The sequence below is a fragment of the Citrus clementina genome, unplaced genomic scaffold, assembly GCF_000493195.1.
Source record: "Citrus clementina cultivar Clemenules unplaced genomic scaffold, Citrus_clementina_v1.0 scaffold_1, whole genome shotgun sequence".
Lineage (NCBI taxonomy): Eukaryota > Viridiplantae > Streptophyta > Magnoliopsida > Sapindales > Rutaceae > Citrus > Citrus x clementina.
This window is the reverse complement of record NW_006263303.1, coordinates 23394720-23422509: the sequence shown is the minus strand read 5'-3', so window position 1 is coordinate 23422509 and position 27790 is coordinate 23394720. Positions and strand designations below refer to the sequence as shown.

General features: G+C 34.4%; 5 protein-coding genes and 2 pseudogenes across 8 annotated transcripts; 2 read left to right on the top strand and 5 right to left on the bottom strand.

The window, feature by feature from the left end:
* Positions 1 to 1088: 1088 nt before the first annotated feature.
* Positions 1089 to 3597, top strand: LOC18055134. Its single transcript, XM_006452518.2, has 3 exons — positions 1089 to 1354; positions 2887 to 2987; positions 3164 to 3597. The coding sequence occupies exons 1-3, from the start codon at positions 1300 to 1302 to the stop codon at positions 3446 to 3448; spliced, it is 441 nt and encodes a 146-aa protein (XP_006452581.1). The 5' UTR covers positions 1089 to 1299; the 3' UTR covers positions 3449 to 3597.
* A 272-nt stretch (positions 3598 to 3869) lies between these two features.
* LOC18055133 (cysteine synthase 2) lies at positions 3870 to 7349 on the bottom strand. 2 transcript variants are annotated; one of them, XM_006452517.2, is made up of 6 exons: positions 7003 to 7349; positions 6745 to 6819; positions 6393 to 6536; positions 4989 to 5378; positions 4672 to 4907; positions 3870 to 4425 (listed from the first exon to the last, which is right to left on the bottom strand). In XM_006452517.2, the coding sequence occupies exons 1-6, from the start codon at positions 7228 to 7230 to the stop codon at positions 4203 to 4205; spliced, it is 1296 nt and encodes a 431-aa protein (XP_006452580.1). In that variant the 5' UTR covers positions 7231 to 7349; the 3' UTR covers positions 3870 to 4202. The 2 variants fall into 2 exon arrangements, with proteins under 2 accessions (XP_006452580.1, XP_024033979.1); XM_024178211.1 differs by having other exon boundaries at positions 4672 to 5378.
* A 3115-nt stretch (positions 7350 to 10464) lies between these two features.
* On the top strand, positions 10465 to 11145 carry LOC18055132. Its single transcript, XM_006452516.2, has one exon. It carries the CDS (start codon positions 10705 to 10707, stop codon positions 11047 to 11049), a length of 345 nt encoding a protein of 114 aa, XP_006452579.1. The 5' UTR covers positions 10465 to 10704; the 3' UTR covers positions 11050 to 11145.
* A 2156-nt stretch (positions 11146 to 13301) lies between these two features.
* On the bottom strand, positions 13302 to 15869 carry LOC18055131 (two-pore potassium channel 1). Of its 3 annotated transcripts, none has more exons than XM_006452511.2 (4): positions 15449 to 15869; positions 14733 to 14858; positions 13714 to 14642; positions 13302 to 13595 (listed from the first exon to the last, which is right to left on the bottom strand). In XM_006452511.2, exons 3-4 carry the CDS (start codon positions 14613 to 14615, stop codon positions 13433 to 13435), a joined length of 1065 nt encoding a protein of 354 aa, XP_006452574.1. In that variant the 5' UTR covers positions 14616 to 14642; positions 14733 to 14858; positions 15449 to 15869; the 3' UTR covers positions 13302 to 13432. The 3 variants fall into 3 exon arrangements, with proteins under 3 accessions (XP_006452574.1, XP_024034136.1, XP_006452573.1); XM_024178368.1 differs by having other exon boundaries at positions 15521 to 15869; XM_006452510.2 differs by lacking the exon at positions 14733 to 14858 and having other exon boundaries at positions 15449 to 15868.
* Positions 15870 to 17040: 1171 nt separating this feature from the next.
* On the bottom strand, positions 17041 to 17930 carry LOC112095763 (annotated as a pseudogene).
* Positions 17931 to 18483: 553 nt separating this feature from the next.
* Positions 18484 to 19590, bottom strand: LOC112095762 (annotated as a pseudogene).
* A 388-nt stretch (positions 19591 to 19978) lies between these two features.
* Positions 19979 to 26339, bottom strand: LOC18055130 (two-pore potassium channel 1). The gene is made up of 2 exons (XM_006452508.2): positions 25919 to 26339; positions 19979 to 20481 (listed from the first exon to the last, which is right to left on the bottom strand). The coding sequence occupies exons 1-2, from the start codon at positions 26337 to 26339 to the stop codon at positions 19979 to 19981; spliced, it is 924 nt and encodes a 307-aa protein (XP_006452571.2).
* Between the last annotated feature and the right edge of the window lie 1451 nt (positions 26340 to 27790).

Genomic DNA, 27790 nt, shown 5'->3' with positions numbered 1-27790 from the left:
TAATGATATTGGCATGTTGTTCCATTTTCATCGCCCCTCATGAAGGCAGAAGGGTGCCCATTACCGTGAAGAGATCTTTTTTGCCTGCCTTACTTCACAAGCAAACAAACCCGCAGAAGTAATGCGAAAAGGCCAAGTGCAGGGCATCTATGTAACACTGTTGAGAGATGTTGAATGAAATCAATGAACGAATGGCCCCTCTTTATTATGACAAAGAGAGAGCTTTAATTTCATGCCACCGATTGCATTAATTAACCCTTTTTTTTTTTTGTCTTTTTGAGCTACATTTCACCCACCCAAAATGATAAAGAGAGTGTAGTTATACTCATGCATGTACTTTAATTTCAACAAACATAAGACCAATCTTTCATCTTCATTTTATAGTGATTCTCATTTTTAAAATTTTTTGTTGGCTTGTAAAAAAGTACATGCCAATGCCAATTAAGCAGCATCTTTTTTGTCTCCTAAATTAGAAATGGTTGATACTTGATAGCTTGGTGGAAGGCAAAACGAAAAAAAAAGGGGGTGCTTGAGAGAACACATGTAGTATCTATCAAAAATTTCTTTGCTCCCCTAATGATGTCACTCGTGCAATTTTTGTAATGATGTGTGCGTAGTGTGCATGTACATTTTTCAATTCAATAGGCAAAAGCAATAAAACATTGCTTTTTGGGGTGCATAAATTAATATAGTATTATTAGCCATGATATTAGTAACTACAAGTTTATAGAGATGATGTCACAACAAGATTTGATTACTTGATTTTCAAAAAACAATCTATTACAAAATATTTATTCAATTTTGCAAATCTACTACCATATCGATTAGATTTCATGTTCTTTTCCTTTTTTTTTTTTCCTTTTTTGTCGTTTTTACTCCAACCGAATCAACACCGCACATCATATGAATTTTTAGACAAATCAATGACCTTGATGACAAAACTATCCTTAATTCTAAGCACAATGGCTCAATCCAAAAGCCAATCCCATGAAAACGAAAAGGGTAATTTAGGCAATATGAAAATTGTGCACGGGTCAAATCATACTAAAAATTAAACACAACCGTCTTTTTTGCATATAGTTTTATATATAACCGAGTCTAGGGTTAGGGATTGTTGAAAAGGAAAGCAAAAACCTTCCATATTTGTTAATTCATCAGTATTTAAGCTCTTATATAATCAAACGGTCACAAATTGCTTGACTTGGGGTTTGGTTTCGGTGATTGATTTTGATCTGATCTCGCTCCCCATCCGGGCTTTATCGCCCTTTGGCCATTGAAATCCATGATCGTCAGCGTCCAATGGAACCCTCTCCAGTGCACACCACTCCTCAGATCGAAGAAGAAGACGAGTGGGGTATGCAATAAAAGAAATTTCCAATTTTTCTGTTTGGTTCGCTAGAAAATGCAGGAATTTCTTAAAAAGTTTGGATCTTCTATATTCTTTGTGCTCAATATGGTTATATTTGATCTGGGTTTCTTGTTTAAGTTTTGAATTAAGGTTGACATGGGAATGAATTGATTTGGGTGAAGTTTGGATTTTATTTTATTTTAAAAAAAAAATTATTGTAGGCACTGTTAGTATAGGAGTAATGCCATGTGGCAGGTTTGTTTTGTATTATTTGATAGGATTTGATTGGTGGGTATGTTGATTTTGTATTGAGTTATTGATAATCATGCATTTTATCAATTTACGAATAACTTAATTTGACATGAATTTATGTGAGAGAGTGTAATTCTGTCCCAAAATGCAAGTTTTTTAAGGCTTTGAAGAAAAGAGTGCATTTTTAATATTTTAATTTGGAGTTGTCATAACATCTAATTGTTTACGTATGCCGGATTGTATCTGAAGAATGCTCTAATCAAATTTCTTTTGCAACCTATTTGTCTTTGACATTTCAATAATTTCTTTTTTTGGGTGCCTACTGCTTACTTCTAGTTTATACTCCTTTACTGCATTGATGAGTCAAACTTTTACTTCTTTGTGGATTGGTTTAGAATGAAATGGTGGGAAGTAGTTAGAGATTTTGTATGGTCCGTTAGCTGGTTCATGTTTCTTAAATAGTAGTTCCCTGAGAGTGGACTACATATCACTGATGGAGCCAGTATAGGACTATCTGGGTCAAAGACCAGCTGGGGCATGGGCCCAGTTGGCTTTGGAAAAATTTGAAGATTAATTTTAAGTCAGTCCATAATTGCTTTGCATTTGTGATAGTGCCACAGCTCAATATTAAAATTATTAAAATTGCCAAGGTAATTGTGACGAGTTTCAAATTTAACCCTCCTTAAGAAAAACAAATATTAAAAATTTATTAGGTATTTGGATCTGTAAACATGAATTAGCCACACCTAAATGAAGACAAAAGAAATTTATCTAAACAAGATGTTAATTAAAAAACATGAAACCATAAAAAATAAGCTTCTTTATTTTTTTCCCTCATTTTCTTCTTCTTCTTCTTCTTAGTTGTATGCATGAAAATGTTTTATATTATCGTATTGACAATGAAACCATCATACATTTTTTCAGAACACAAAACCTTGCTAGGGTAACAGTAATTACTAAAAATCTACCGATAAATAATAATATAATATTGTTGTAGTGTCATATATTGTTATTAGAATATTTTGAGATCGTATTGTATCTTTTTTAAAAAAAGGATAAAAGTTTTGGATATGGATGGGAAACCTCACTCACTAAAACATTAGTCCAGTCAGTTAAGCTGTATTCATGGTCTGTGTCATATGCTGAATATGCCCCAGCTGAAACAATTTTCTGGCTACATCCTTGCTGTGTATTATACGCAGGCAATACGTATGGAATGAACTTTGTCCTATTATTGACCTCATCAAGGTAATTAATTGTTTTAATGTTTGTGATGCTTAATTCAGACACGGATGGATTTGTGATTCCAAGCTTGGGAATAGGGGACTCAGATCAAAGTAAACGAGATGCTGTAGAAGTGGAAAGTTCGAAACCTCCTTCCCCAAAGGTCAGTGCCTGTTCCATTTCTCTATTTTTGAAGTACAGGAGAAAGAGAAAAAGTTAAATATACATTAAGCATGATTACATGATAACTTTTCCTTTGAAGCTTTTATCCTATCAAGTATAGTACCATAAATAGTGACACTTGATTATATCTGTTCGTTGCCTTTTATCTCTAAAAAGGGTAAAAAAGAAGAGAACATCTATCTAGGACCGCATGGTGCCCCACCTTCACATCCAAAGCATCAGGAGTTGAACTCCTCTAGCCGAAAGCAACGATTTAAACAGAAACTGAAGGAAGCTGACCGGAGGACAAGTGGGCCTGGGCGGGAGAATAAGGTGGAAAATCTGCGAGAGCTTGTGGGTGGTGGCGGAAGAGTAAGTGCCAACATGTCAAAGGGTTCTAATAGGGATTGGCTTGACCCACATTGCCATGAGTCACAATTTGAGAGGTGGAACCCCCAGTGATTGGAGTTCTGGTTAGCTTGGATATTTACCTGTTGACAAATTTGACTTTGGTGGAAACCGCTGCCATTAAAGTTTAATCTCATTGTACACAACATTTTATTGAGCTATGTATTTCTACAATAAGTCTTCGGTTAAACTGTTCGCTGTTATCATCATCGTTATTGCAGAAAGCATTGCAGAAAAAAAAAATTATGTTAAAGTCAAGTTCTTGTTTTGATTTCTCTGTGGTCTTTTAAGGGACCAGGCATTAAGCAATAGATTGAAGATTATGTCTTTCTGAAATTGACTAATGCCATTACATGCTTGTGGCAAAATGATTTGTTTCAAAACAGTGTAAGCTTCAGGTCAATGGAAAATAAAGGTAGCTCAGTATCTCGAAATAAATTATAATGCTCTAAACATTCAATTAGATATTTGCATACCAAAATAATAAGGTTTTACTGGTTACTTGTAATGCAGAAATGAAGTTGATCATAAAAATAACTAAATATTCCTAAAGAATACTCCTATCAAAATAATGACTTGAATAAATACCCGTATGAAAAATTAAAAATAATCACGATCAATCTGAATTCGCACCCTCAAGAAAATGATTTGTGCTTGATCCACCCAATGCTACCGCTCAACAACTCATTGGCAAAATTTTCAGGTCACATCCCCTAAGGCAGCCTCTCACAAATAATATGTTGATGAATAAAATGCTTTTCTAGCGGTGGGAATGTACAGGAACAGTGATCTCAGGCATGCTCAAATTTCATTTGATGCCAAGGAATTCTAGTCCAGCTGCAGCAGGTGTCAAACCCTGCTGAGACAGATAATGGACGTCATAAAACTTACTCAGATGCCTCATTCCACTGTCACACAGAATTGTAACAATTGTGTGACCAGGGCCAAGCGACTGTGCCACTCTGACAGCTCCTACACAATTCATTGCTGAAGAGCTCCCAAGAAAGAGCCCATCATTCTTCACAAGAAACCTGTACAAGTAAAGAGTATACATGTTAAAACTGACTAAACCAGTCTGATGATTATTAATGGATGGAAGGAAAACATTCTCATTTACAGAAATGGGATGTGGGAAATAAGGAATTCCTCACAATAGCATATTAGCCAGATAGGGACAAAAATAAAAATACAAGCAGCATAATTCCACCATCTTCGATTCCACAATATCCAAAGAATCTAAACCCTCTCAACAACGAAAGAGCTTAGCGTGGACTAACCTTGACATTTCAACAGCCTCCCTATCTGTGCCTCGAAAAGCCCCATCAAGTTTTGCCATCATAAAATTTTGAGTTAATCTGTTAATTCCGATCCCCTCTGTTATTGTGTCAAATGGATTCTTTAATCTTCGTCCTTCAGCTTCCTCTTTAGTGTACATCACTCCTCTAGTTACCTTGTTAAACAAACTAGAACCAGGAGGATCAATCAGAAAGCATTTGATGTTGGGATTATTTTCCTGTTGAACATGTTTCAGAGAATTTAAGCAACGTTGACAGCATAATATGAATAACAAATGAGAAAAGGAAAAGAATGAAACCTGGAGAAACCTGGAAACCCCAGCCACAGTGCCACCTGTGCCCGCAGCCGCAACAAATGCATCTAATTCACCACCAGTCTGTTCCCAAATCTCAGGCCCAGTGCCCTCATAGTGCGCTCTGAAGTTTGCTAAATTTTCAAACTGATCTGCAAAGAAACCACCAGTACAATCACTTGGAAACTTTGAACTTTGTATTGCTCCATCAGATCCATAACCATTGATATGCTCTAGCTCTTTTCCATCCTTGTCGACAGCTCTTCTACGCTTTGATGCTAACTCATTTGCTTCCAATGCCCGTCTCCTTGCAACATTGACAAAGTGGTCTCTGTGTGTAATTGAAACTGGTCTCACCCTTTCTACAGTAGCTCCAAGAGCCTCAAGTATTTGAGACTGAGAAAAGTTTCAAGAGAGACAGTTTAATACAAAGAAACAAAGGGCAAAATGATTGCAAAGAATACAATAGGGTTCATCTCCTACATGTTCAATTAGTTTAAACAATAAGTTTAATCCATCTCAGTAGTTCGGTCTAAGGGATGTATCACTTTCCAGGCACTTAACTGCTGCATTTCCACCTTTTAGAATGCATAAATAAGTTGCATGTCAACCTTACATAATTGTAATGTAAATAAAATCAATAATACAAAGGAAATTTAAGGAGCACATCCTTTTTTTTTGGATAGAATTATGGGAAATTATCATTCGTATACCCTAAATTTGTGATTTTATCAAAAATACTACAACACTTTAAGGGTGTATCAATCGTCCACCTTAAATTGACAAAAGTTATCTGCCGTCCATTAAACCGTTAGCTGCCGTTTGAAAGTTAACGGAACAGTAACAAATTGACGATTTTACCCTTGAAAATTATCACTTGTATACCTTTAAAATCTCTTATTATCACTTATATACCCTTAAATTATCACTTGTATCATATGAAAAGACTAGATTACCCCTCTAATGTCATCATATTTAAATGGCAACTAACGGTTTGGTGGACGGCAAATATATTTTGTTAACTTAGGGTGGATGACTGATATACCCTGAAAGTGTTGTAGTAAATTTGATAACGGAGTAAACTAAGGATATACAATTGATAATTTCCCTAGAATTATTAACAAAGTTATACTTAGCAGACTATGGTAAATATGTATTAAAAGTTGATTATAGGATCTGCCTAGGAAACAATAATCTTGTTGATACTTTTAGCTTGCATCATTAAAAATTGTCTAGGATACGGATATCTCACACAAGGCAGCAACAGGACTCTCAAGGAAATATGTCTTTCAATGCCCTGAGTATACTCTAACTATTCAAAGTATTTTAAAGATAATGCAACAAAACCTAGAGAGTATGAAGCATACATTCAAATGTCTGGGAACTCATTAAAAGTACATAAATATATACCTTCTCTATGGCAGCATCATCAGGAATAACAACAAGGCATTTGCATCCATAGGTGGGAGCAACTGTAGCGAGGCTTATGGCGGTGCTTCCAGCACTCCCCTCAGTAACCACCCCACCCCGAGTTAGCTTGCCGGATTCAATAGCCTGCACAAAGTAACACAATGTACATTACGACTTAGGAAAATGAAGCAACTACCAAGTTATTCAACATTTACAAGCAATGCAAGCTAAAATCTCGAAACACCATTAACTTCCGATAAATTATAACCGTTTACATAAATCAAATACAACATTTTCTGATTTTATTTCTCAGAATTTCAAAGCAATCAAATAGATAATTAGAACAATTTACCTCTTCAATAATCTTTACAGCAACTCTATCTTTCACGCTGCCCCCTGGATTCAAAAACTCGCACTTTCCAAGAATCTAAAACAACCCACAAGCCAACCAAACATCAAAAGTAAAAATCAGTGGCTACATTAAAAACAGAAATCAACAATATTACAATAGCATTAGAAAAGGCAAAAAAAAAAAAAATCAAAGCTTGAAATGAAACAAGGATAAAAAATTGAAGCTTGAAGAGAGGAAAAGATCGAGAACAGAACTTACCTCACAGCCAGTGGCTTCGGAGAGGCTGTTGATTCGAATCAAAGGAGTGTTCCCAATGGCATCCACGAGGCCTTTTCTCGGTTTCAGTTTCTTCTTCTTGTTGAAGAAGATTGATCGAAAGTTTCGATTTTTATTGGGCTTATAGAGAGTACAGTAAGTGAAGACGGCGATGGCGATGCCGGCAGCTGCTCCAATAGCTCCCGTGGCTCTCACGGTCACAGGCGCCATCGCGGCAGCTCGAAGTTGTGACCGTCGAAGTTAAGAAAAACTCATTAGACGACTTAGGGAACTAATTTTTTTTGAAACGTCTTGTCGTTTTTCTTAATTTTAATGGGATGATAAGTCGGCTTATTTTTTTATGACGTGTTGCTCCAAATTTTGATGAGCTTTTAGTGGGAAAGTGAAACTGAAAGATTATGTTTGTAAATGTTACGTACCATCTGTAGTGTCACAATTTTACTTTTTTTTTTTTCACTTTTACACTTAGAAATATAATAACTTTGAAATAAATGTAATTAGGTGGTAAGTCATTGTAATAATTTATATTATATGAATCTTACTATAAAGATATGAATTTTACTATAAAACCATTAGTACATTGTAATAAATTATTACACATATAATATATATATATATATATATATATATATATATATATATTATTACATATACTATATGAGTTTGATAACAAATGAGAAATATTTACATTAACAACTATATATGTTATTTGACTACATGATGGTCTAGATATATGTTTTTAGAGTTAAGCCATTTTAATTTAAATTTTAACAAAAAATTGAAGCTATTGATTTCATGCAATTTAATTACTGGTGGATGATTTAACATCATAAAATGTTATATTGACTTTTAATATCAACCATTAGATTATAAGAGATTAATTGTTCATATTTTGTGTCAAAATTAAAATTAAAATATCCCAAACCATGCTTTAAAAATGAAAATATAAAAATAAACGAGTTAGTTTTTTTCCCATTCATTCCCATACGATTATTATTAGGGGTAATATTTTATCGATTGTCACAGTTAATTACCATCGTTAAGGTAATGAATCTTAGTGACATAAAATTGTATAACCACAATCAATGAATATCAACAAAATAATCTTTCATGATTCATACACTAAAGCTAATCAAGAACATAATATATGTTAGATTTAACTTTTGAGAAAACAACAAAGTGATATTGGAAACTAAAATGAAGTAGGCTTGTGAAACTTAAATTGTATAAGCCTTGGATAGTTTTCCACCATGAATAATATTAATTGTAATATAAACCATAATTTTGTAGTATCGATGTACTAAATGGGTGGTAAAATAGTATACTTAGATCCTTAATAGTATACACAATAGTGGGTATTTTAATATGTTATATTAAATTTTATTAAAATGTAGGTGATCAAGTCTTTTTTATGTTACAAACAATTTCACCCATGAATTTATTGATTCAATTTATGATATTTAGTTAAACGTATGTACTAAGTTAGTATCATTTTTTGGTATTGCACTATATATACATTTTATGATTATAGCTTATTTATTTGATTTGGTATAGATAATCATCTAGGTATCATATTTTATTCTTAATAGTAATAACTTTTTGAAACATTTATTTAAAGAAAAAATAATAATATTGCAAATTCTAAAGAGGATTGAAAAATGATTTTTAAATAAAAATGTTATTCAAGTGTAATTATTTCGAGAGTGGTACTACACATCTCAAATCTTTTATCCTCAAAAGAAATTATCCTAAATAACGTAGTATTCATTAATTGGTTGGTAAGATAATACAATTAATTCATTTGAATCTTATAAAAAATTACCAACCACTCAATTAATTGCTCATTGTTACTCTATCATCACTCTTGTTTCAAACTCTAAAGGTTATCATTACCATTGTATAAAATGTCTATCACCCCTTAAAACGGTTAACAAATGGTTAGATTTATTTTTAAATTATTTATTTTTCTTAAGATAAATATTATGTACTATTGATTAAAATTAGTGGAACAAAATTAATAGATTATTGACACTGTTAAAAAAAAAAAAAGAAGTCACAGCATCAGAACCCACGAAAACAAAATCTCAATTTGGGAGAATGGATCTTCTAATTTTTGCTACAAGGAAAGCTAAGAGGCAGGAACCAGGGAATGACAGGAGCATGAATTATTTCCATTTGTCGAAACCAAATTTTCAAGCCGTCCCCTAATCTTTAAAATTAAAATATTTCAGAAGGGGAATTATTCCAAATTGGAATAACCGCTGGGCCTCGAATTTCTCCCAATCAATGCATGCCAGATCTTATCTCCTCCACAAGCTTATAAAAACTTTGGTTAAAAAGTAGAATCAATTTCATTTCAAAAACAAATAATAGCCGACACACTATTTCCGTAAAACGACAAAGAGGGTACATGAAGATCGACCAAAAGTAAACCTCGAAAAAATTTAATTAATTCAATCGGCGAAATGTCATTCTCACCCTTCATTCTCTTTTCTTTTGTTTTATTTCAAATTACTATCAGTATTAAAAATACTAACATAATTTTCAATTACCGCAAATTGTTCATTAATCATTTTACATTTCCATTTTTTTTTTATTTTGTGTGGAACTTATGTCTTAATTTATAATTAGGTGTTTAAAATAAACTTTTAGAAACGCAACAAACAATTCAAAACTGTAATAAAAATTTTGTGATTATTGTAATATACAACAATTATAAAATTGATTAACCCGACTAATGATAATTACTAACAAGTGTCATATCAATATTTGAAATCCATGCATTGTATCCTAACCATTTGCATTTTGGTGCTTGATGTAAATCAAACAAAAATAGTAGGTTTGATTTTCTTTTTTCTTTTTGAAAAAAAAAAAGAACTTTCAACGAATAATGATGTCTTTCAATAATATTTTAATAATAATAATAATAAATATTCATTCATAATTAATAACTTGCACATTCATTTATTATTATACCTAAATTTTAGAAAAAATTTAATGGCAAGAGATTGTGACTCATCTCTAAAATAAGTATTTATACCTAACATAATAAATAACAAATTCACATATGGTATCGATAAGAATTCTAAATTTTTCATTATAAATTCTATTCTAAATTATACGTCATTAATTGATTGATTAGTAACCTTTTATAAGATATAAGTGAATTAATTATAATATCATTATTAAACAATTGATAAAAGATAAATTAAAAAAAATAATAATTTAAGATGTGTAGCAAAATTTTACTACTTGGACAGACGGCAAGACACAGTTAATCTCACTCCACTGTACAGTTGTTGCACCAACCCAACAAATGGGCATTTTAGGAAACCAAAATTTCACTACCCAAGCAGACAGACGGACAGACACAGTAAAAAAGCCATAAAAAGTAACCAAACCAAACCAAACTAATTAAGCAAACAATTATGTCAAAGGGCTTCAAAGATTACCAGTTACCACTCTCCTCTGTTCAAAATCAAAGGCCCAACAAAACCAGAGAATCTCTGTACAGAAAGAGATAAAAACAACAATAATATTAATCAAATTCAACCCACACCCACACACCCCCACTCTCACTCTCACTTTCTCTCTCTATCTTTTTCACACTTTAACCAACACACCAATAACAAAACTCTCAATCCCTCTCCTTTTGAGTCTCTCATCTGATCAGATCAAGAATCAATGGCCATGGAGATCCAAGAAAAGCTTCTCAAGTTCAAGTACCACATAATACTCGCCCTGGTTTTGTCTATTGTGCTCATCTCGGTCATCGTTCTAGCACCAAGCTTCCTCACCATTTTAGCCTACTTTTGGCCTTTGTTCCTCTCGACAGCTCTCTTTCTGGTCACGGTCCTCTTCTTTGGCAAAACCTCGGCCCCCGCTTCTGCTGATTCTTCTCCTTCTGCTGAAGGCCTTCTTGATTATGTTGCTGGCCACCACGGCCACCACCCCGCCGTTGAACTTGTACAACCTCATCATCCCCATCATGAAGCTTCAGTAGAAACCGTCAAGTCTGAGTCTGAGTAATAATCTCTCTCTCTCTCTCTCTTCTTCTTCTCTTAGGTAACCCTAGAGACCTGATTTTTCATTCTACAGTGTAATAGTAATAATAATAATTATTATCCCTAACTTTCTTTTGGGTTTTATTTTCTTCCCATTTGGACTCTGTTGTCGTTGGCAGAATGTGAACTGTAGATTCTGGGAAAAATAATGATATTATTTACTACTGCAAATAGATAAAATTTATGCTATTTTTTTTTTTTTTTTTTTTACTTTTTATCTTCATATATCGTTTGATTTCAAGATGATGATGATGCTGATGTTAGTTGGACCACTTGACTTAATTATTGATGTTGATTAAAGATATTACGACCATACGAATGAGCAATCATATTTTCATATTTCAGGGGGCCTGTCTGTGTGCTGCTTGATCACGTGCCAAGCAAATCTATTCGTACTAAGTGTAAAATTAATGAGTGATTCACTATTATGTATGTAACATACTCTTAGGATTCGATCAAAATAATGGAAAATTTTAAAAGATTTTCAATAAAATTCCCCAATTATTCAAATCTTAAAAACGTTTTGTCTTCTCGCCGTTGTATCATGAATAATAATAAAAAAAAATACATTATTAATTAGGATAAGTCGTTAATTGATAATACCACTTGAAATGTCCAGATTATGTTGATTGTAGTAATGTTCTGATGGGAGATCCGTTAAGTTATTAAATTAAGAGGTAAGTTAAAAGATGTTTAAACTCTTTATTAACACAACTCCATTAGAAAATTCTTAATCTTCAAAAAGGGTTTTTTAAAATGTAAAAGTAAACTTTCGAATCATGCTCTCGCTGTGGTAGCCTTCCACGTATGCCCTAAAAAATCTGGTCATTCTCTGGCTCTCTGCATAGATTCCTAAAGGAATTTAAATCCTTTTAATATTAACATAAAAAATAATTTTTGTGTTGATCATGACGAAATAAATATTAAAAATCTTGTTTTGATTCAAAGAAAGTACTTTTTTTTTTTAAATCGGCATATAAAAAAAAAAAAAATTTGGTGGATTCTCGAGAATTTTCATACTTTGTGACTGTACCTTGTACAGAATCCTTTTGCGTTGTGCTTCCCATGTGGGATGTGGCCCCAGAACGCTTTGTTTAGGTACTACGCTAGCCTACTCTCTGTTTGATGCCGTTCAATATTTTACGTCAGATTCACTTCCAACGTGGGGCACAAAAGGTGACTATGATGTGATCATCAATTGACCAATCTGATTGTTTGTCTACTCGTTAGGTGCCTGTACGGTCAAACAATGGATCCAGTCATCTAGTGGGTAAAGTGGGGCCTACTTTAATGTGGCCAGGTTTAAGTTCAAGATGCTGCATGATCATTCTTTAGATGATGATGAATGGATGATGAATGGATGATGCGGACCAGACCACAGGGGGTCGGTGGGCCCCACAAGTTTACAATCATTCAAAACTTGACGTTGAGTTTACGTGTGGTTTTGTGTCGTTTTTTTTTTTTTGGGGGGGGGGGGGGGGGGGATCCGGTCTGAAGCTTACAAGATGAGTAAGCCTTTTTACCCGTTTCTAACTTCTTTATAAAATCATTCTTTAATTGAAATTAGTTAGATAATTAAAGATAAATTAACCTTTATTATTTTAAGTACAAAATTTTAATTAAACACCTAAAATAAATTATTAAAAAGAATGATTTTTTTTTACTTTTATATTTTATATTTTAAATTTTAATTAAAATATTTTTTGAGAAACTTTTTAAGAACTAACAATTATAGAGATAGAAATTACATAACAAGCAGAAAATATTTAAAAATTTTGAGACTTGTATGTATTTATAAATAAAAATTCAAAAGAAATACTTTTTTGAAGGTGAAAATTAATGACAAAATGGTTGATTTTAATTTTATAGGCTAGTATTTTATAAATTCAGTTGTGTAATTGAGGGAATAGAACTCAAAACGGGCGTTACAAAGGATTTCTATGGAGAGTTGAATGCTCCACCATTACAAGATTGGGCAGGGGAGGTGAATTGCACTCACCACAAACTTCTAGGCATCATTTATATGTACGCATTTTCATATGAAAAATAACAATAATAATTAATCAATTAATATTTCGTGACATTTTTATTAGTTGTCAAAACGTGTACTATAAATAAAAGGCCATACAGCGCTGCAATAAAGGAAAGCCCATAGACAAGGAGTTGTTTTGGATCCAGTCCAGGCCCAGCCAACTCAAAGAAAGGAACATGGACGAATAACGTTTTAATCTTCGGTAGTGTAGATAAATCACAAGCGACCTTCATATGTACAAAAAGTAGCCGTAAGATAAGATTATTTTTCCCGGAATGCAAAGAGTCACTAGCAACAATGTGACGGAGCAGTCAGCTCAGCTCTTTGTTTGAGAATCTTGGGCAAGAAATAGATCCGACGGCGACAAGGTTCCGGATTGATCAAAATCGAGATCCTGAAACTCCTCCATTACTAGTGCAATATCTTCTTGGCTAATCTTGCCCATTTCTTTCAGCTTATATATTATGAACTCAGCAGCACTGCAGTAATAGAGCGCGGGAAAAAAGAATCGACGGTAGTTTAAATTAAAGGCAATAAACAAGATATATAGTAATTGGAAAGAAACCATGAGCTTTAACTTACTGAAAATCAACTTACCTGACAACCCCATCTTCATCAATATCAGCTGCCTCCAAATCAACGTGGGTTGTTTTTCGAGTAAGAACCCAATTGACGAGTGCCTTTTGTCTTTTTTCAGTATTGAACTCGGCAACGTATAGATAGAACTGTGCTAAGGTCATAGTACTACTTGAGATCCAAACTACACCAAAAGCACGCCCTCCCGTAGTTGAGAAGCTCTTGTCACCATAGCCTAAGGTGGTGATGGTAGAACAAACACAATAGAACGCATCAACAAAGCTCATTTTCTCAACCACAACCAGGAAGATGGTCCCAACGAGAATGAGAACCAACTCAAGGACCAACATGATGATGCATTTGTATCTCACTTTGTTGGTTTCAATCTCCTTTAGAATATCAGTCGGGCCAACTTTTTGATACCTGTGTAGGGCTTTAACCAGCAATATTTCCTGCTTGTCGACCAGATAGTCGGCTGCTTTGCTCAGAAACAGACCAACTAGACCCATCCCTGTGAAAACAAAAGCACAGGAAAGTAGTTTCGAAACGACACTATTAGGCACAAGGTCTCCATACCCTACAGTGGTCATTGTCACGATGCAGAAATAAATAGAATCTAGAATTTCATTGGTTTTTAGTCCTTCGATTTGACTGTTGACAGCATAGAAGGATAATGACCCCCCACCAAGGTAGGCAGCCAGGTAGACAAGTACCCTCTTAAAATTTGGGCGGGGTTTGCCAAAAAGGGACTCAGAAAGGTGAGTTGAGTCTTTTTCATTTATGTCTAGAGCAGCAACATCAGTCTGGGGAGCACTTCTACACCGACGAAGCCTTCTTCTCTTGGGAGCATCTTTATTATTTGTTTGAGACGTTGAATCAACAAATCCTGAGAGCAGCGGCTGATTTGCACCATTGGAGGCCATTAGAGGATAGCAAAAGCGGACTCAGACCTGCAAACCAATTACAATACTAAATTATAAACTCGGCAACATTTTCAGACCCAACTTCTAGTAAATGTCACCCAGAAATTGATGTATTACCTTTAGAATTATGAACACAGTCACTGTCAAGGATATCAGATGATATACAATACTTCTGGGGAGTTAACTTTACATTATAAACATAATTGCCAGTGGAAAATCAGTTTATATTCTTCTAGAGTTCATCTAGCATAACAAAAATTAAGATCACAATCACAATTCACAAAGAGGGACAGATAAACAACCAAATATTTATCAAAATTATGAACAATTCAAATTTAAGTTCCCCCCGTATCGAGCCAATCCTCTTACTTTCCAGTCCTAATTCCCAAATCAACAGGAAGAAAACATATACAAGACAATTCTTCAAAATCAACCCAAACTTAATGTGTGGAAAAAAAAAACCTGATTCATATCTGAGTTGACCCTTTTGAAACAATGATTGGAAAATAACTAAATAATCCAAATCATGATATGGTAGCACTTCCTTTCATAACCATTGAGGAAAACTTAGCTGAAATAACTAAAAAAAATATAATGGAACAAATCGTAATTCCAACATATGCAAGATTCCTACAGTGATGACTTAATCACACACAATAACAACAGGAAATTTCCATAATTCCATTCCTAATAAGCACTATAGACAAAAGAACTATTATTGAGAGACTATCAAATTAATACGTCAAGTAAATGATATCCAGATAAAAGAAACATCATCTCAACAAATCAAATTGGTATGCATAAAAATCATTATTTAAGTTTAGAACACTCACTATCAAGCTGACACAAGACCACCCCCAGATCAAGGAAGAAACTTTATGAAGTGAGTGTGTTGTGAGCCCTACCAGATCAAGCGAAAGGAAGCAACTTTATAAATCCAATTCCTAGGGCTTTGACAAAGAAAGGAACATGGCCAGAAACTTCTCTGAAAATTCCTGGAAAATTCAAGAAATTTGATCCCTTGTGCAATCACTTGTCTGCTTTCAGCTTACCAAAGCCAGCTTCTGAATATGTACTCTTTGGAATGAAAAAAAGGCTGTTGCTTTTTTCCACCTTCAGACAGTGTAGTGAAGTTGTAACAGAATCTGCGAAATGAATCCTACAGTGGTTGTTTAGTTTAGTTTATCTTGAAGATCTGAAGTGCTTGGCTTGGCTTAAGCATTTTGTCTGCTTTCTAATCTGTTTTATCAAAAAGTTTGTTCGCTGTAAATTAATAGTTTATGGGAAATTATGACTATACCATCTTTACTGTACTTTATATTTATCTAATTATTATAAAATTTTAATATATTTATTATATTATTTTTTTAAATTTATATCAATTAATTATTTTTACACTAATACTTTTAAAATAATTTAAATGAAATAATAATTTTATTTTTAAATAAATTAAAAAATTATTTCATCTTATAAATTTTTTTAAAAATAAAAATTATAATTATAAAAATATTCCTAAATTTAATAAAAAATTTCAAATAAAGGTGCTCAGTTGAATTTATTTATTAAAAAACATAAATCCTAAATTTTAATAATTTAGGGAATTTTTATTAAATCCCAAAATTTTATAATTATATTTTTTATTAAAAAATAAAAAATTCTAATTTTGAAATTTATTTTTATTAAATCTATGGGTATTTTTATAATGATATTTTTTTTATTTTTTAAAATTTTTATAAAATAAAATGATCTTTTAATTTATTTAGGGATAAAATTATTATTTAATTTAAATTATTTAATAATATTAGTACAAAAGTGACTAATTGATACAAATTTAAAAAGAAAAATAGTGTAAAAAATATGTTAAAATTTGATAGTGATTGAATGAATATAAAAAAAAAAAAAATACGGTGATAATTTCTCATAGTTTATTGATCAATTACGTCGGCTTCACGCGGTATGAACACCATAAAGGATAATCAAATAAATGGTAATAGTAATAGTAACAATACATTAGTCCCCATCAAGAAAAAAAAAAAAATTGTAATACGTTAGGCACGTTGGATGAAACGTTTCATTGATGCTTCTTATGAAAACAATGTTGGACACGTAGGCCCAGCCCAAAATATCCGAGCAAGGATATGTAAATTGATCCAATTTGCTTGCGGTCTAAGCGAACTCTTTGAACTGCTGAATGCTGACATTTCATCGAACACACCGGGGTGATTCTATTTCTATTAAGCACCCTTAACAGAGTATTATATATAGTTTACAGTAATATGTGAAACACAAGATTTAATTAAACTAGATATACTCATATACACATGAAATGTTCAATAAAAAGCAAAATATTTTCATTCATTTGCACACCAACTAAATGGCATGTATGGACATGTGGGTAACACATCCATGATTCATTCAACATCAGCTATGCCTGCGCCTCCAAATCTTCATGTGTCATTTTAAAAGCAAGAACCCACTTGAGGAGTGCCCTTAATCTTCTTTCAATACGGAGCTCCGCCACATAGGAAAAACAGAGCTAAGGAAATAGTACTGAACAAGATCCAATAAACAGCAAAACTACGTCTTGTCCTCGAGAACAAGCTCTTTTTACCACAGCCTAAAGTCGTGATGGTGGCACAGACGCAAAAGAACGCATCAACAATTGCCATTTTACCAATGGTAACTTGGTGGACGGCACCAAGTAGTATGAGAAGCAACAAAACGATCAACATCTTGCCGCATTTGTAGCTCTCGCGTTGCCTGTCATCTCAATCTCATTTAGAATGTCATTCAGACCATCTATTTGATACGTGGGCAGGGCTTTAACGAGCAAAATTTCATGCTTCTTGAATAGATACTCGACTGCTTTGCTCAGTATTATTAGTGCGAATAGAACAATTCCTGCGAAAACAAAAGCACATACAAGTACTTCTGAGAAGATACCATTAGGCACACCGTCTCCATAACCTATGGTGGTCATTGTTACCACCCAGAACTAGACAGAATCAATGATTCCGTCTAGGATTCTGTCAGCGTTCACTCCTTTGATTTGGTTCTTGACGGCATAGAAGCAAATGGCGCCTATGCCAAGGTAGTTAGCCAGGAACACAGCCGCCTTCCTAATATTTGGGCGGGGTGTATTATAATGGATTCAGGAGGAGGAATTGAGTTTGTGATCAATGGAGTTGCAGGAGCACTTGTACTCCGCTGAAGCCTTCTTCTTGTTCTATTAAAAGCATCTAATTTGTTGGTTCTTTGAGAGGTTGATTCAACAAATCCTGAGAGGAAGGGCTGCTCTGCGGTGTTGCAGGCCATTAGAGCTTTAGAGGACAGCAAAAGTGAACCACTACCCGGACCTGCAAATTAATCATTCAATAAATGATGATTTAAAGTAACAAAAAAAAACCAAAAATAATTCCAACATATGCAGGATTTCTACAATGAATCACCATAAACAAAAGAACAATTCAGAGACTCGAGTTAAATTGAGTCAACTAAATGCTTCGCAAAAATTAAAGAAACAACTATCATAATCAAAACAAACCAAATGGGTATCTACCAAAATCATTATTCAAGTTACACAAATCCACCCAGATCAAGCAAGAAATTAGTGGTTATAGCCTTGTGAGAGACTTATCAGATGAACGCAGGCAGCTTTATTGCAAGTGCCTTTCCAAAGAAAAAGAATTCAAGCAATTTGATTCCCCCAGTGTAATAGCTTCTCAGTTTTTTTATTTGTTAATTTCTTTTTATAACATTTTTTGAACTTTGATGTAATAAAATCTTTTTCAATTTTAATATAAAATTTTATTGCTAGATTTAACTCAAAAAAAAAAAAAAATTTGTTTACGTGTCTGGAAGTCCACATCTAACTTTGAAATTTATTTGCACGGCGTGCAACTAGGTAGATCAAAATATCAGCTTCTGCTATGCCTCCAAAATCTTCATCTATTATTTTCTGAGCAAGAACCCACTTGATCAGTGCTCTTAATCTTCTCTCAGTATTGAGCTCAACAACATAGAGAGAAAACCAAGCTAAGGGAAATGCTACTGCCCAAGATCCAAAATACAGCAAAAATACGTCCAGTTGTAGTTGAGAAGCTCTTGTCGCCATAGCCTAATGTTGTGATGGTTGCACAAACGAAACAGAATGCACCAACAGTGTCCATTTGTCAACAGTAACTTGGACATGGCCCCAGCAAGTATAAGAAGCAACAGAATGATCAACATCCCGATGCATTTATACCACACTAGGCTCGTTTCACTCTCACTCTGCTTTGGAATATTATTCAGATCAACTATTTGATTCATATCCAAGGCTTGGACCAGCGATGTATCCTGCTTATTGACTAGATAAGGTACTCGACTGCTTTTCTTAGTATTATTATTAGTCCCATTAGAGCCATTCCTGTGAAAACAATAGCACACACAAGTAGTTTTGAGAGACAGTAATTAATTAAAACAAAACAAATGGTATACTCAAAAATCGTTATTGAAGTTCGCACACAAGAATCCACCCAGACCAAGCATTGTGAGACTTACCGGATGAAGCGGAGCAAGCTTTAAATGAATCCAATTCCAAGTGCTTTTGAAGAAAAGGATTTGGGAAAATCTAAGCAATTTTGATCCCTTGTGCAATCACTCATCAGTATTTTAATTGTTAATATCTATTGTTACATTGATTGAAGTATTCAAATCTTTTTTCTATTTTAATATTTGATAGTAGAAAATTTGAGGTTTAACAATTGAACTTTTTATTACTATTATTAATTTTGTTTACTTGGCAGTTGGCACGGATAGAAACATCCATATAAATTATTTACAATACGATGCACCTGGGAAAAATATATTCAAAAGCTGATCTAATACTGTTTGCTTGGGCGAATATACTGAATTTGATGAACTGCCTCAATGAAGCATGCTCCAATATCCATCCTCTTCAAGCATCAGTTAGAATACCAGAGTCAAGCGACATGTACTCAGATGATGCAGACATGCAAATGACTCATCATATGCCTAGAATTCACAGGAAACATGAATATAAGATCAACAATTCAAAGAAGACAAATGAGCAGCAGCAAGGATGAACCACGATACGCCAAGTGTAATGGCCATTAGATCGAATTCATATAGGCCTTTGAATCGGTTGCATAACTGTATTATTACAACGCTCATCTTGATCAGCAAGAAATGAACTTTGTATATACATTATCTAGTAATATGCCAAATACTAGGTTTATTTAAATTAGATAAACATGAAATGCTCAATAAAAAAGCAAAATATTTCCATGCGTTCTCACACCAACTTTATTGACCTATGAATGTATATAACCCTTAGGGAAACAGTTGCATTCTGCCATATATCAGACATCAGCTACACATGTCTCCAAATCTTCATGTCTAGTTTTATAAGCAAGAACCCGCTTCACGACTGAACTTAATCTTCTTTCTATATTTAGCTCAGCAACGTAGAGGAATAACAGAGTTAAAGAAATACAACTGATCAAGATCCAATACACAGCAAAAATTAGTCCTTCTGACTTTGAGAAGCTCATGTCACCACAGCCTAAAGTCGTGATGGTAGCACATGAGCAGTAGATTGCGTCAACGACATCCATTTTATCAATGGTAACTTGGAAGACGGTACTGACAAGTATTAGAAGCGGCAAACTGATCAATATCTTGATGCATTTGTATCTCACTTTGCTTGTCTCGATCTCATTCAGAATGCCATTTAGATCAGCTATTTCATACGTGTGCAGCGCTTTAACTATCAAAACTGCATGCTTATTGAATAGATAGTCGACTGCTTTGGTCAGCACTAGTAGTGCGAATAGAGCCATTCCCGTGAAAACAAAAGCACATACTGTAGAAACGTGTTTTCATTTCTTAAAATAAAGCATTATACATTGAGAGTTATTTATAGATGCAGCGGCTACATTTTTTCAAAGATTACATGTGTGAATACGGAAGGAAATGTGTCAATCCGTTCGGCGCGGATCTTGTCTTTGACAAGTGCAGATTACCCCTTTGACAAGTGCAGATTCTGTCTTTGAAAGTTTCATTCAATGCCGTTTTATATGATTCTCAACACTCCCCCTCAAGCTGGTGCATAGATGTCTTGCATGCCCAACTTGTCTAGGAATTTTGTAAATGCCCTGCTTGAAATGGCCTTCGTTAAAATATCTGCAAGTTGATCTTCTGATCGAATTTTCGGCAGTTCTAAGATTTTTTCATCTAATTTCTCCTTGATGAAAAATCTATCTACCTCCACATGTTTTGTTCGATCGTGTTGAACTGGGTTATGAGCAATATCTCGTGCAGCTTTGTTGTCACAGTATAGTTGTATTGGTTGTTATGATGGATAGCCCAAATCGTTTAAGATAAAACTTATCCATAGCCCTTCACATATCCCAAGGGCCATGCCTCGATATTCTGCTTCAGCGCTCGAACGGGCAACGACATGTTGTTTCTTGCTTCTCCATGTGACAAGGTTTCCTCCCACAAAGGTAAAGTATCCTGAAGTAGAGCGTCTATCACTAACTGACCCGGCCCAATCTGCATCAGTATAAACTTCTATGTTGCTGTAATCTTCATTTTTGGAAAATAAGATTCCTTTTCCTGGATTTGTCTTCAGGTACCTCAGGATCCGCATTACTGCTTTCATGTGTTGTTCTCCGGGATTATGCATAAATTGGCTTACAACACTCAATGCATAAGCAAGATCTGGCCTTGTGTGGGACAAGTACATCAATCTTCCAATCAGCCTTTGATATCTTCCCTTGTCTACTGGAACTTGGTCTGAAGTAATACAAAACTTCAGTCCTTCTTCTATTGGAGTGTCAATAGGCTGACAAGCTGTCATTCCCGTTTCGTGCAATAGATCTAAGGCATATTTCCTTTGAGACAGAAAAATTCCTCCCTTAGATCGAGAAACTTCAATTCCAAGAAAGTATTTTAATGCACCTAAATCCTTCATCTCAAACTCTCTTGACAAGTACTTCTAAAGAGCCTCTGTTTCTTCCTCGTCGTTGCCTGTAACTACCATATCATCCACATAGACAATAAGGGCAGTGATTTTACCTTGTCGTTTTTTAATGAATAAGGTATGATCTGAATTGCTTTGGTTATACCCAAAACGAACCATAGCCTTTGTGAATTTCCCGAACCATGCTCTTGGGGATTGCTTCAACCCATACAATGATTTCTTCAATTTGCATACTTTCTGATTGAGTCGTTCTGGTCCACTGCATCCTAGTGGCAAATCCATATAAATTTCTTCAGACAAGTCTCCATGGAGGAAAGCATTCTTTACATCGAACTGTTGCACTGGCCAATCCAAGTTGACTGCTAATGATAATAAGATACGAATAGTATTAATTTTTGCTACCGGTGCAAACGTATCAGTATAATCAATCCCGTAGGTTTGGGTGTAACCCTTAGCTACAAGTCTTGCTTTGTATCGTTCAATAGAGCCATCTGCTTTGTATTTTATAGTGTAGATCCATCGACAACCCACTGGTTTCTTTCCTGGTGGAAGATCAACTAGTTCCCAAGTTTGATTTTTCTGAAGAGATCTCATTTCATCATTCATAGCCACTTTCCACTTTGGATCTTTTAAAGCTTCCTGCACACTGTTAGGAATAGATACAGCAGATAATTGATTCACAAATGACTGATTTGATTCTGACAAGCGATGGTTAGACACAAAATGACTCATAGGGTATTTGACTCTACTAGAGAAGTCAGGCTCATATGTGGGTTTAGGGATACCTCTATTTTGACGCTGGGGAAGAATTCTTCTGATCGGACTTGTGGTAGGAACATCCTCTGCAGACGATTGGTTAGGTATTTCTTCATGTGACTCATTCTCGATTGCAGTTGTGTCTGAGTTATTGTGCTCCCCAAATGTGTCTTCACATATCTCAGCCTGCGAATCATCACCATTTGCTTTTCCTGTATCTTGAAGGTTTACTATCTCAATGGAAGATTGACTTTCTTCAGGTGGAAGATATGTAAGAGTATGAATTTCCTCTTCATTATACTCCCCCTGAAATTCAGACTCTGACAAGTAGTACATGATATCTTCATGAAAAACGACATCCATGGTGATGTATATTTTTCTTGATGGTGGATGATAGCATCGGTATCCCTTTTGATGTAAGGCATACCCTACAAACACACAACGTAGTGCTCGAGGAGATAATTTGTCTTGCTGCGGCAAATGAACGAAGGCAACACAGCCAAACACATGTGGGGGCAGATTCGGCACATTTGGTGGCATAATTGCATCATTCAGAACTTGGAAAGGAGTCTGGAATCCAAGGGAGCTTGAAGGTGTTCGATTGATCAAGTATGCTGCGGATGCCAGTGCTTCTCCCCAATAAGATAATGGCATGTGGGCTTGGATTAGTGATGCTCGAACAACTTCTAATAAATGTCTGTTTTTTCGTTCAGCAACGCCATTTTGTTGGGGTGTCCCCACACAAGTGGTTTGATGGACAGATCCTTGTGATTTCAGAAACTGTTGAATTGTTGTGCTCATATACTCGCCTCCATTATCAGTATGTAGAACTCGAATTTGTGTCTGAAATTGAGTTGTCACCATCTTATGAAATCTTTGAAATAAAGAGTTTACTTCGTCTTTCGATTTCATCAGAAAAATCCATGTCATTCTGCTACAATCATCAATAAATGTAACAAACCAACGAGCACCTCCAATTGTAGAAACTTTAGATGGCCCCCATACATCAGAATGTACTACCATAAAAGGAACTGGATTTTTATTTAAGGACAATGGAAAAGTAGTTCGATGGCTTTTTGAAAGTTCACAAACATCACATTTAAAGTTACAAACATCAAATTTCAGAAACAAACTAGGAAATAATTTTTTTAAGTAACCAAATGACACATGCCCTAAACGTCTATGCCATAACCAAATTTCTGATTTCCCTTTTTTTATGGAACTATCTGCGACTAGTGCGGGGCTTAGCTTTCCAGTGTTTGTTGATGACATCTCCAAGTAGTACAAGTTGCCTCGTCTAATACCATAACCAATCGTTTGCTTCGTTTGGATGTCCTTAAACACACAATGATCAGGCCAAAAAATTACAACACATGATAAGTAAGTGGTTAATTGAGACACAGATAAAAGATTATAATCTAAAGATGGAACAATTAACACAGCGTCTAAATTTAATTCATTTGTGAGTCGTAAAGATCCTTCCCCAATAACTGAGGTTGTGGTTCCATTTGCAGTGGAAATATGTTTTTGTGAAGATGGTTTCAATTGAGAAACTTGTCGAGAATCAAAAGTCATATGATCAGTTGCCCCAGAATCAATTATCCATGTACTATTAATAACAGGTGTAAGAGTTTTAAGGGCCTTACCTGGACTGACAGAGGTTGCGATTTGCACTGAAGATTCTTTTCTAAGATCTGTAGTTGATGTGGATACTGCAGTTTTTGATCCATGCTTGGTGTTCTTCTTTCGAGTATCCCACCAGTCAGGATATCCAATGATTTCAAAACATTGTTCTTTCGTATGACCCTTCTTTCTACAATGAGTGCAATGGAGTGATGACTTGTCAACAAACTTCCTTTGAGGTTGCTGTCGTGCTATCATAGCAGACGTTTCTGAGTCGACCTTCTTCTTTAGTTTGCTTTGCCGTATATCTTCTCTTCGGATCAGAGAATAACATTCTTCTAAGTCTGGGATAATGTCTTTTCGTAGAATTTCTCCACGAACTTGGTCAAATTCTTCATCTAGCCCAGCAAGAAAAATGTGCACTCTCAATCTTTCAACAGACCTTCTGTATATTACAACATCTTCTGGATCCTTCATGACCACTTTATCTCGGTGATCAAGTTCTCGAAATATTTCGACCAATTCTCCATAAAATTTAGAGAGTGGTTGTCCATTTTGCTTGGTAGAGAATGCCTTCTGGTTTAGAGTAAAAACTTGTAATTCATCGCTTCCATCATAGAAGGCTTTTGATAATGCATCCCAGATTTCGTAGGCTGTAGGAATTCGTAAATATCGCTTCATGATCTCCGGAGACATGGATATGAGTAACCATCTTTTTACTTTTTGGTTCTCACTATATCATTTCTCATATTCCTTTGAAGATTCCTCAAATGGCTTTGTGTTGCTACGAATATATGAGAGTTTTTCTCTTTCTGCAAGATGCATCTCCATTATTTGAGACCAAACATCGTAGTTTGTCTCAGTGAGAATAATTCCAGCATTAAATACTCCATCAGATTGAACAGATTGAATAACAACAGGACTAGATTCAGTTGGAGTTTTCTCCATTTTTTTTTTCTTTTTTTTCTTTTTTCTCTTTTTTTTCTTTTTTTTTTTGTTTTTTTTTTGTTTGTTTTCTTTTTTTTTTTGTTTTTTTTTTTCGTCTAGATTGAAAGAAGGAAAAAAATAACCTTTTTAGGTAACAAAACGACAGGTCGTTTGGCCACTGCTTACCAAACCGACATGTCGGTTATGGTGGAATATAAACGACATGTCATTTTAATCCTGCTGCGCTTCTGAAGACTAAGCGTCACGTCGTTTTATCTCTAATTTAAAAACGACTTGTCGGTTTTAATATAAAAAAAACGACACGTCGTTTTTTTACTGCTGCACTTCTGAGATAAAAACGACATGTCGGCTGACGTCGTCTTCAACCTCTGGAGCGCGTGAGAGCGCGTGAATGATGACAGAGGCGCGTGGTTGACTGGCCGTGGCTTCGGGTGGCGCGTGGGAGCGCGTGGGAATGTGTTTAAATGCGAAATTTTTACAGTTTCCTCACTGAAAACTGAGAAATTTGGTGGTGTTCTTGGTTTTTGAGGAACACACTCTCGGAAAATTGATGGGTTGTTGATAAATTTGTAAACTCAAGTTTTTTACGTATGGGTGGCTTGTTTCTTGATCGGCATGGATATCTGTAATGGTAGGAATGGGTTTAAGAAAGAAAATGGTGGGAAAAAAGGTTGTGGGAGGAATTTGGTTTCCTCTGTTTTTGTTACAAACAGAGCAACGGAACTTGAAGAAACTTGAGCGTATTCATGTCTCTGATACCATGTAGAAACGTGTTTTCATTTCTTAAAATAAAGCATTATACATTGAGAGTTATTTATAGATGCAGCGGCTACATTTTTTCAAAGATTACATGTGTGAATACGGAAGGAAATGTGTCAATCCGTTCGGCGCGGATCTTGTATTTGACAAGTGCAGATTACCCCTTTGACAAGTGCAGATTCTGTCTTTGAAAGTTTCATTCAATGCCGTTTTATATGATTCTCAACACATACAAGTAGTTTTGAGAGGACGCTATTAGGCATGAAATCTCCATGCCCTATAGCAGTCATTGTCACCACGCAGAAATAGAAGGAATCTATGATTCCGTCTAGGATTCCATCATTTTTCATTCCTTTGATTTGGCTCTTGACGGCGTAGAAGCAAATGGTGCCTATGTCACGATATATGGCCAGGAACACAACCGCCTTCCTAGTATTTGGACAGCGTATGGCAGAATTGGAATCAGGAGGAGGAATTGAGTTTTGTAGTGGAGCTGCAGGAGCACTGGTACTGCGATGAAGCCTTCTTCTTCTTCCGTTGGAAGCATCTTTGTTGTTTGTTTGATTTGTTGATCCTACTAATGCAGAGGCCAATTGCTCATCTGCTAGTCCAGAGAGCAACGGTTCAAGATTTGCATCGTTGCAGGCCATTAGATAGCAAAATTTAAGCGATGAAGCACAATTCGCAGGGACCTGCTGCAAATTACTCATTCAGTTTATATCAAATATTATATCAATCTAATTATTGCTATGAAAACCAAAGCACATAGAGGAGGACAATAATCTAAACAAACCAAATGGGTATCTTCATAATTCAAGCAATTTGATCCCCTGTGCAATCAGGAAGTTCAAGCCTCTGAAAGTGATTATCTTTGATTATGAAAAATTTTGATAGCTGTTACTGATCATGAACGTTGGTAATTTGTATTTAATGTGGTTGACATAAAAAAATAATTTTTAGTTTTTTTATGTCTTATTTCGCTCTTTATTTTTTAATTGTTATTTTTTTTAATACATTGATCAAAATACTATTCAATTGTTTTACGTCTTTTAGTATAATTAAGTTTTTAATTATATTTTCTGTTTACGTGTCTCAAAGTCTACATCTAAGTTTGGAGTTAGGTGACGTTTGTTTTTTTGTCTGAAATCTGAATAGACCTGAATTAGTCTGAATTCTGAATAGGTCTGAATGTCTGAATCTGAATAATATGTTTGTTTTTTCGTCTGAATCTCAGAAAATAAGTATTAAGTTGTTTGTTTTTTTCAACTTAAAAAGCTGAAAATATGTACTTTTACATTTGTATCCTTATTAAATTTGAATGTCAAATAAATAATATATTAAATACCACAATATTTAACATTTATAAGTAAAACTATATTCAAGTGAATACATAATTATTTTAGAATTTTAATATATAAAATACCATAAATTTCAAATTTTATTGTATATAACATAAGAAAGAAAAAACATGGATATTTTTATGTAGGGTAAATATCTATGGGTGAGTTTTGGGATAGACATGAAAAATAAATTATAAAATAGGGATATTTTTTACATTAGTAAGTAATTGACTTAATCCAGATTTCTCCATTAAGTAAAAAGCCAAAAAAATTAGCTTATTTTATTAAGTCAAAATTATCTAAAAAGTCTCATTAAGTTATAAAAACAAACACCTCTAATTAACTTAATTAATTAAGTTAAGTCACTTTAAGTCATTAAGTTAAAAAACAAACGCCACCTTAGTTTCGTTGGTTTTTCTAAACATATAGTTGTTACGGATAAAGATACCGTTATAAATACCCTTATAAATATTATTTACAACATGATACACTTGCCAAAAGCTCTCAAAAGCTGACCGAATCCAATCTAAATCAAATTTCACATTTCTATCAGGATTTCTTTTTTTCTTTTTTCTAAAATATCCAAAACATTTTCCAATGAAAAACATATAATGATGTAGGATGGTTGTGTAGAATAAATATAGTATTTTTTTAGAATAATAACTTGAGCTACAAATATTCATTGTTGGCTTATAATAGTATATCATTTCGAAAATTGCGACGAGTTAATTTAACCCAATGGCATTACGTTGACTTGGCCT

Bases quoted from the DNA above. Each gene is read 5' to 3' on its own strand.
- LOC18055134 (XM_006452518.2), top strand. From the start codon at position 1,300: ATGGAACCCTCTCCAGTGCACACCACTCCTCAGATCGAAGAAGAAGAC. The intron at 1,355-2,886 runs GTATGCAATAAA...TGCTTAATTCAG, and splicing joins CGAAGAAGAAGACGAGTGGG to ACACGGATGGATTTGTGATT. The intron at 2,988-3,163 runs GTCAGTGCCTGT...ATCTCTAAAAAG, and splicing joins CGAAACCTCCTTCCCCAAAG to GGTAAAAAAGAAGAGAACAT.
- LOC18055133 (XM_024178211.1), bottom strand. From the start codon at position 7,230: ATGGCGCCTGTGACCGTGAGAGCCACGGGAGCTATTGGAGCAGCTGCC. The intron at 6,820-7,002 runs GTAAGTTCTGTT...GGGTTGTTTTAG, and splicing joins CCGAAGCCACTGGCTGTGAG to ATTCTTGGAAAGTGCGAGTT. The intron at 4,426-4,671 runs GTTAGTCCACGC...TTACTTGTACAG, and splicing joins GAGGCTGTTGAAATGTCAAG to GTTTCTTGTGAAGAATGATG.
- LOC18055132 (XM_006452516.2), top strand. From the start codon at position 10,705: ATGGCCATGGAGATCCAAGAAAAGCTTCTCAAGTTCAAGTACCACATA.
- LOC18055131 (XM_006452511.2), bottom strand. From the start codon at position 14,615: ATGGCCTCCAATGGTGCAAATCAGCCGCTGCTCTCAGGATTTGTTGAT. The intron at 13,596-13,713 runs GTAAGTTGATTT...CTATTACTGCAG, and splicing joins GATGAAGATGGGGTTGTCAG to TGCTGCTGAGTTCATAATAT.
- LOC18055130 (XM_006452508.2), bottom strand. From the start codon at position 26,339: ATGGCCTGCAACGATGCAAATCTTGAACCGTTGCTCTCTGGACTAGCA. The intron at 20,482-25,918 runs GTGTTGAGAATC...ACGTTTCTACAG, and splicing joins CCTCTCAAAACTACTTGTAT to TATGTGCTTTTGTTTTCACG.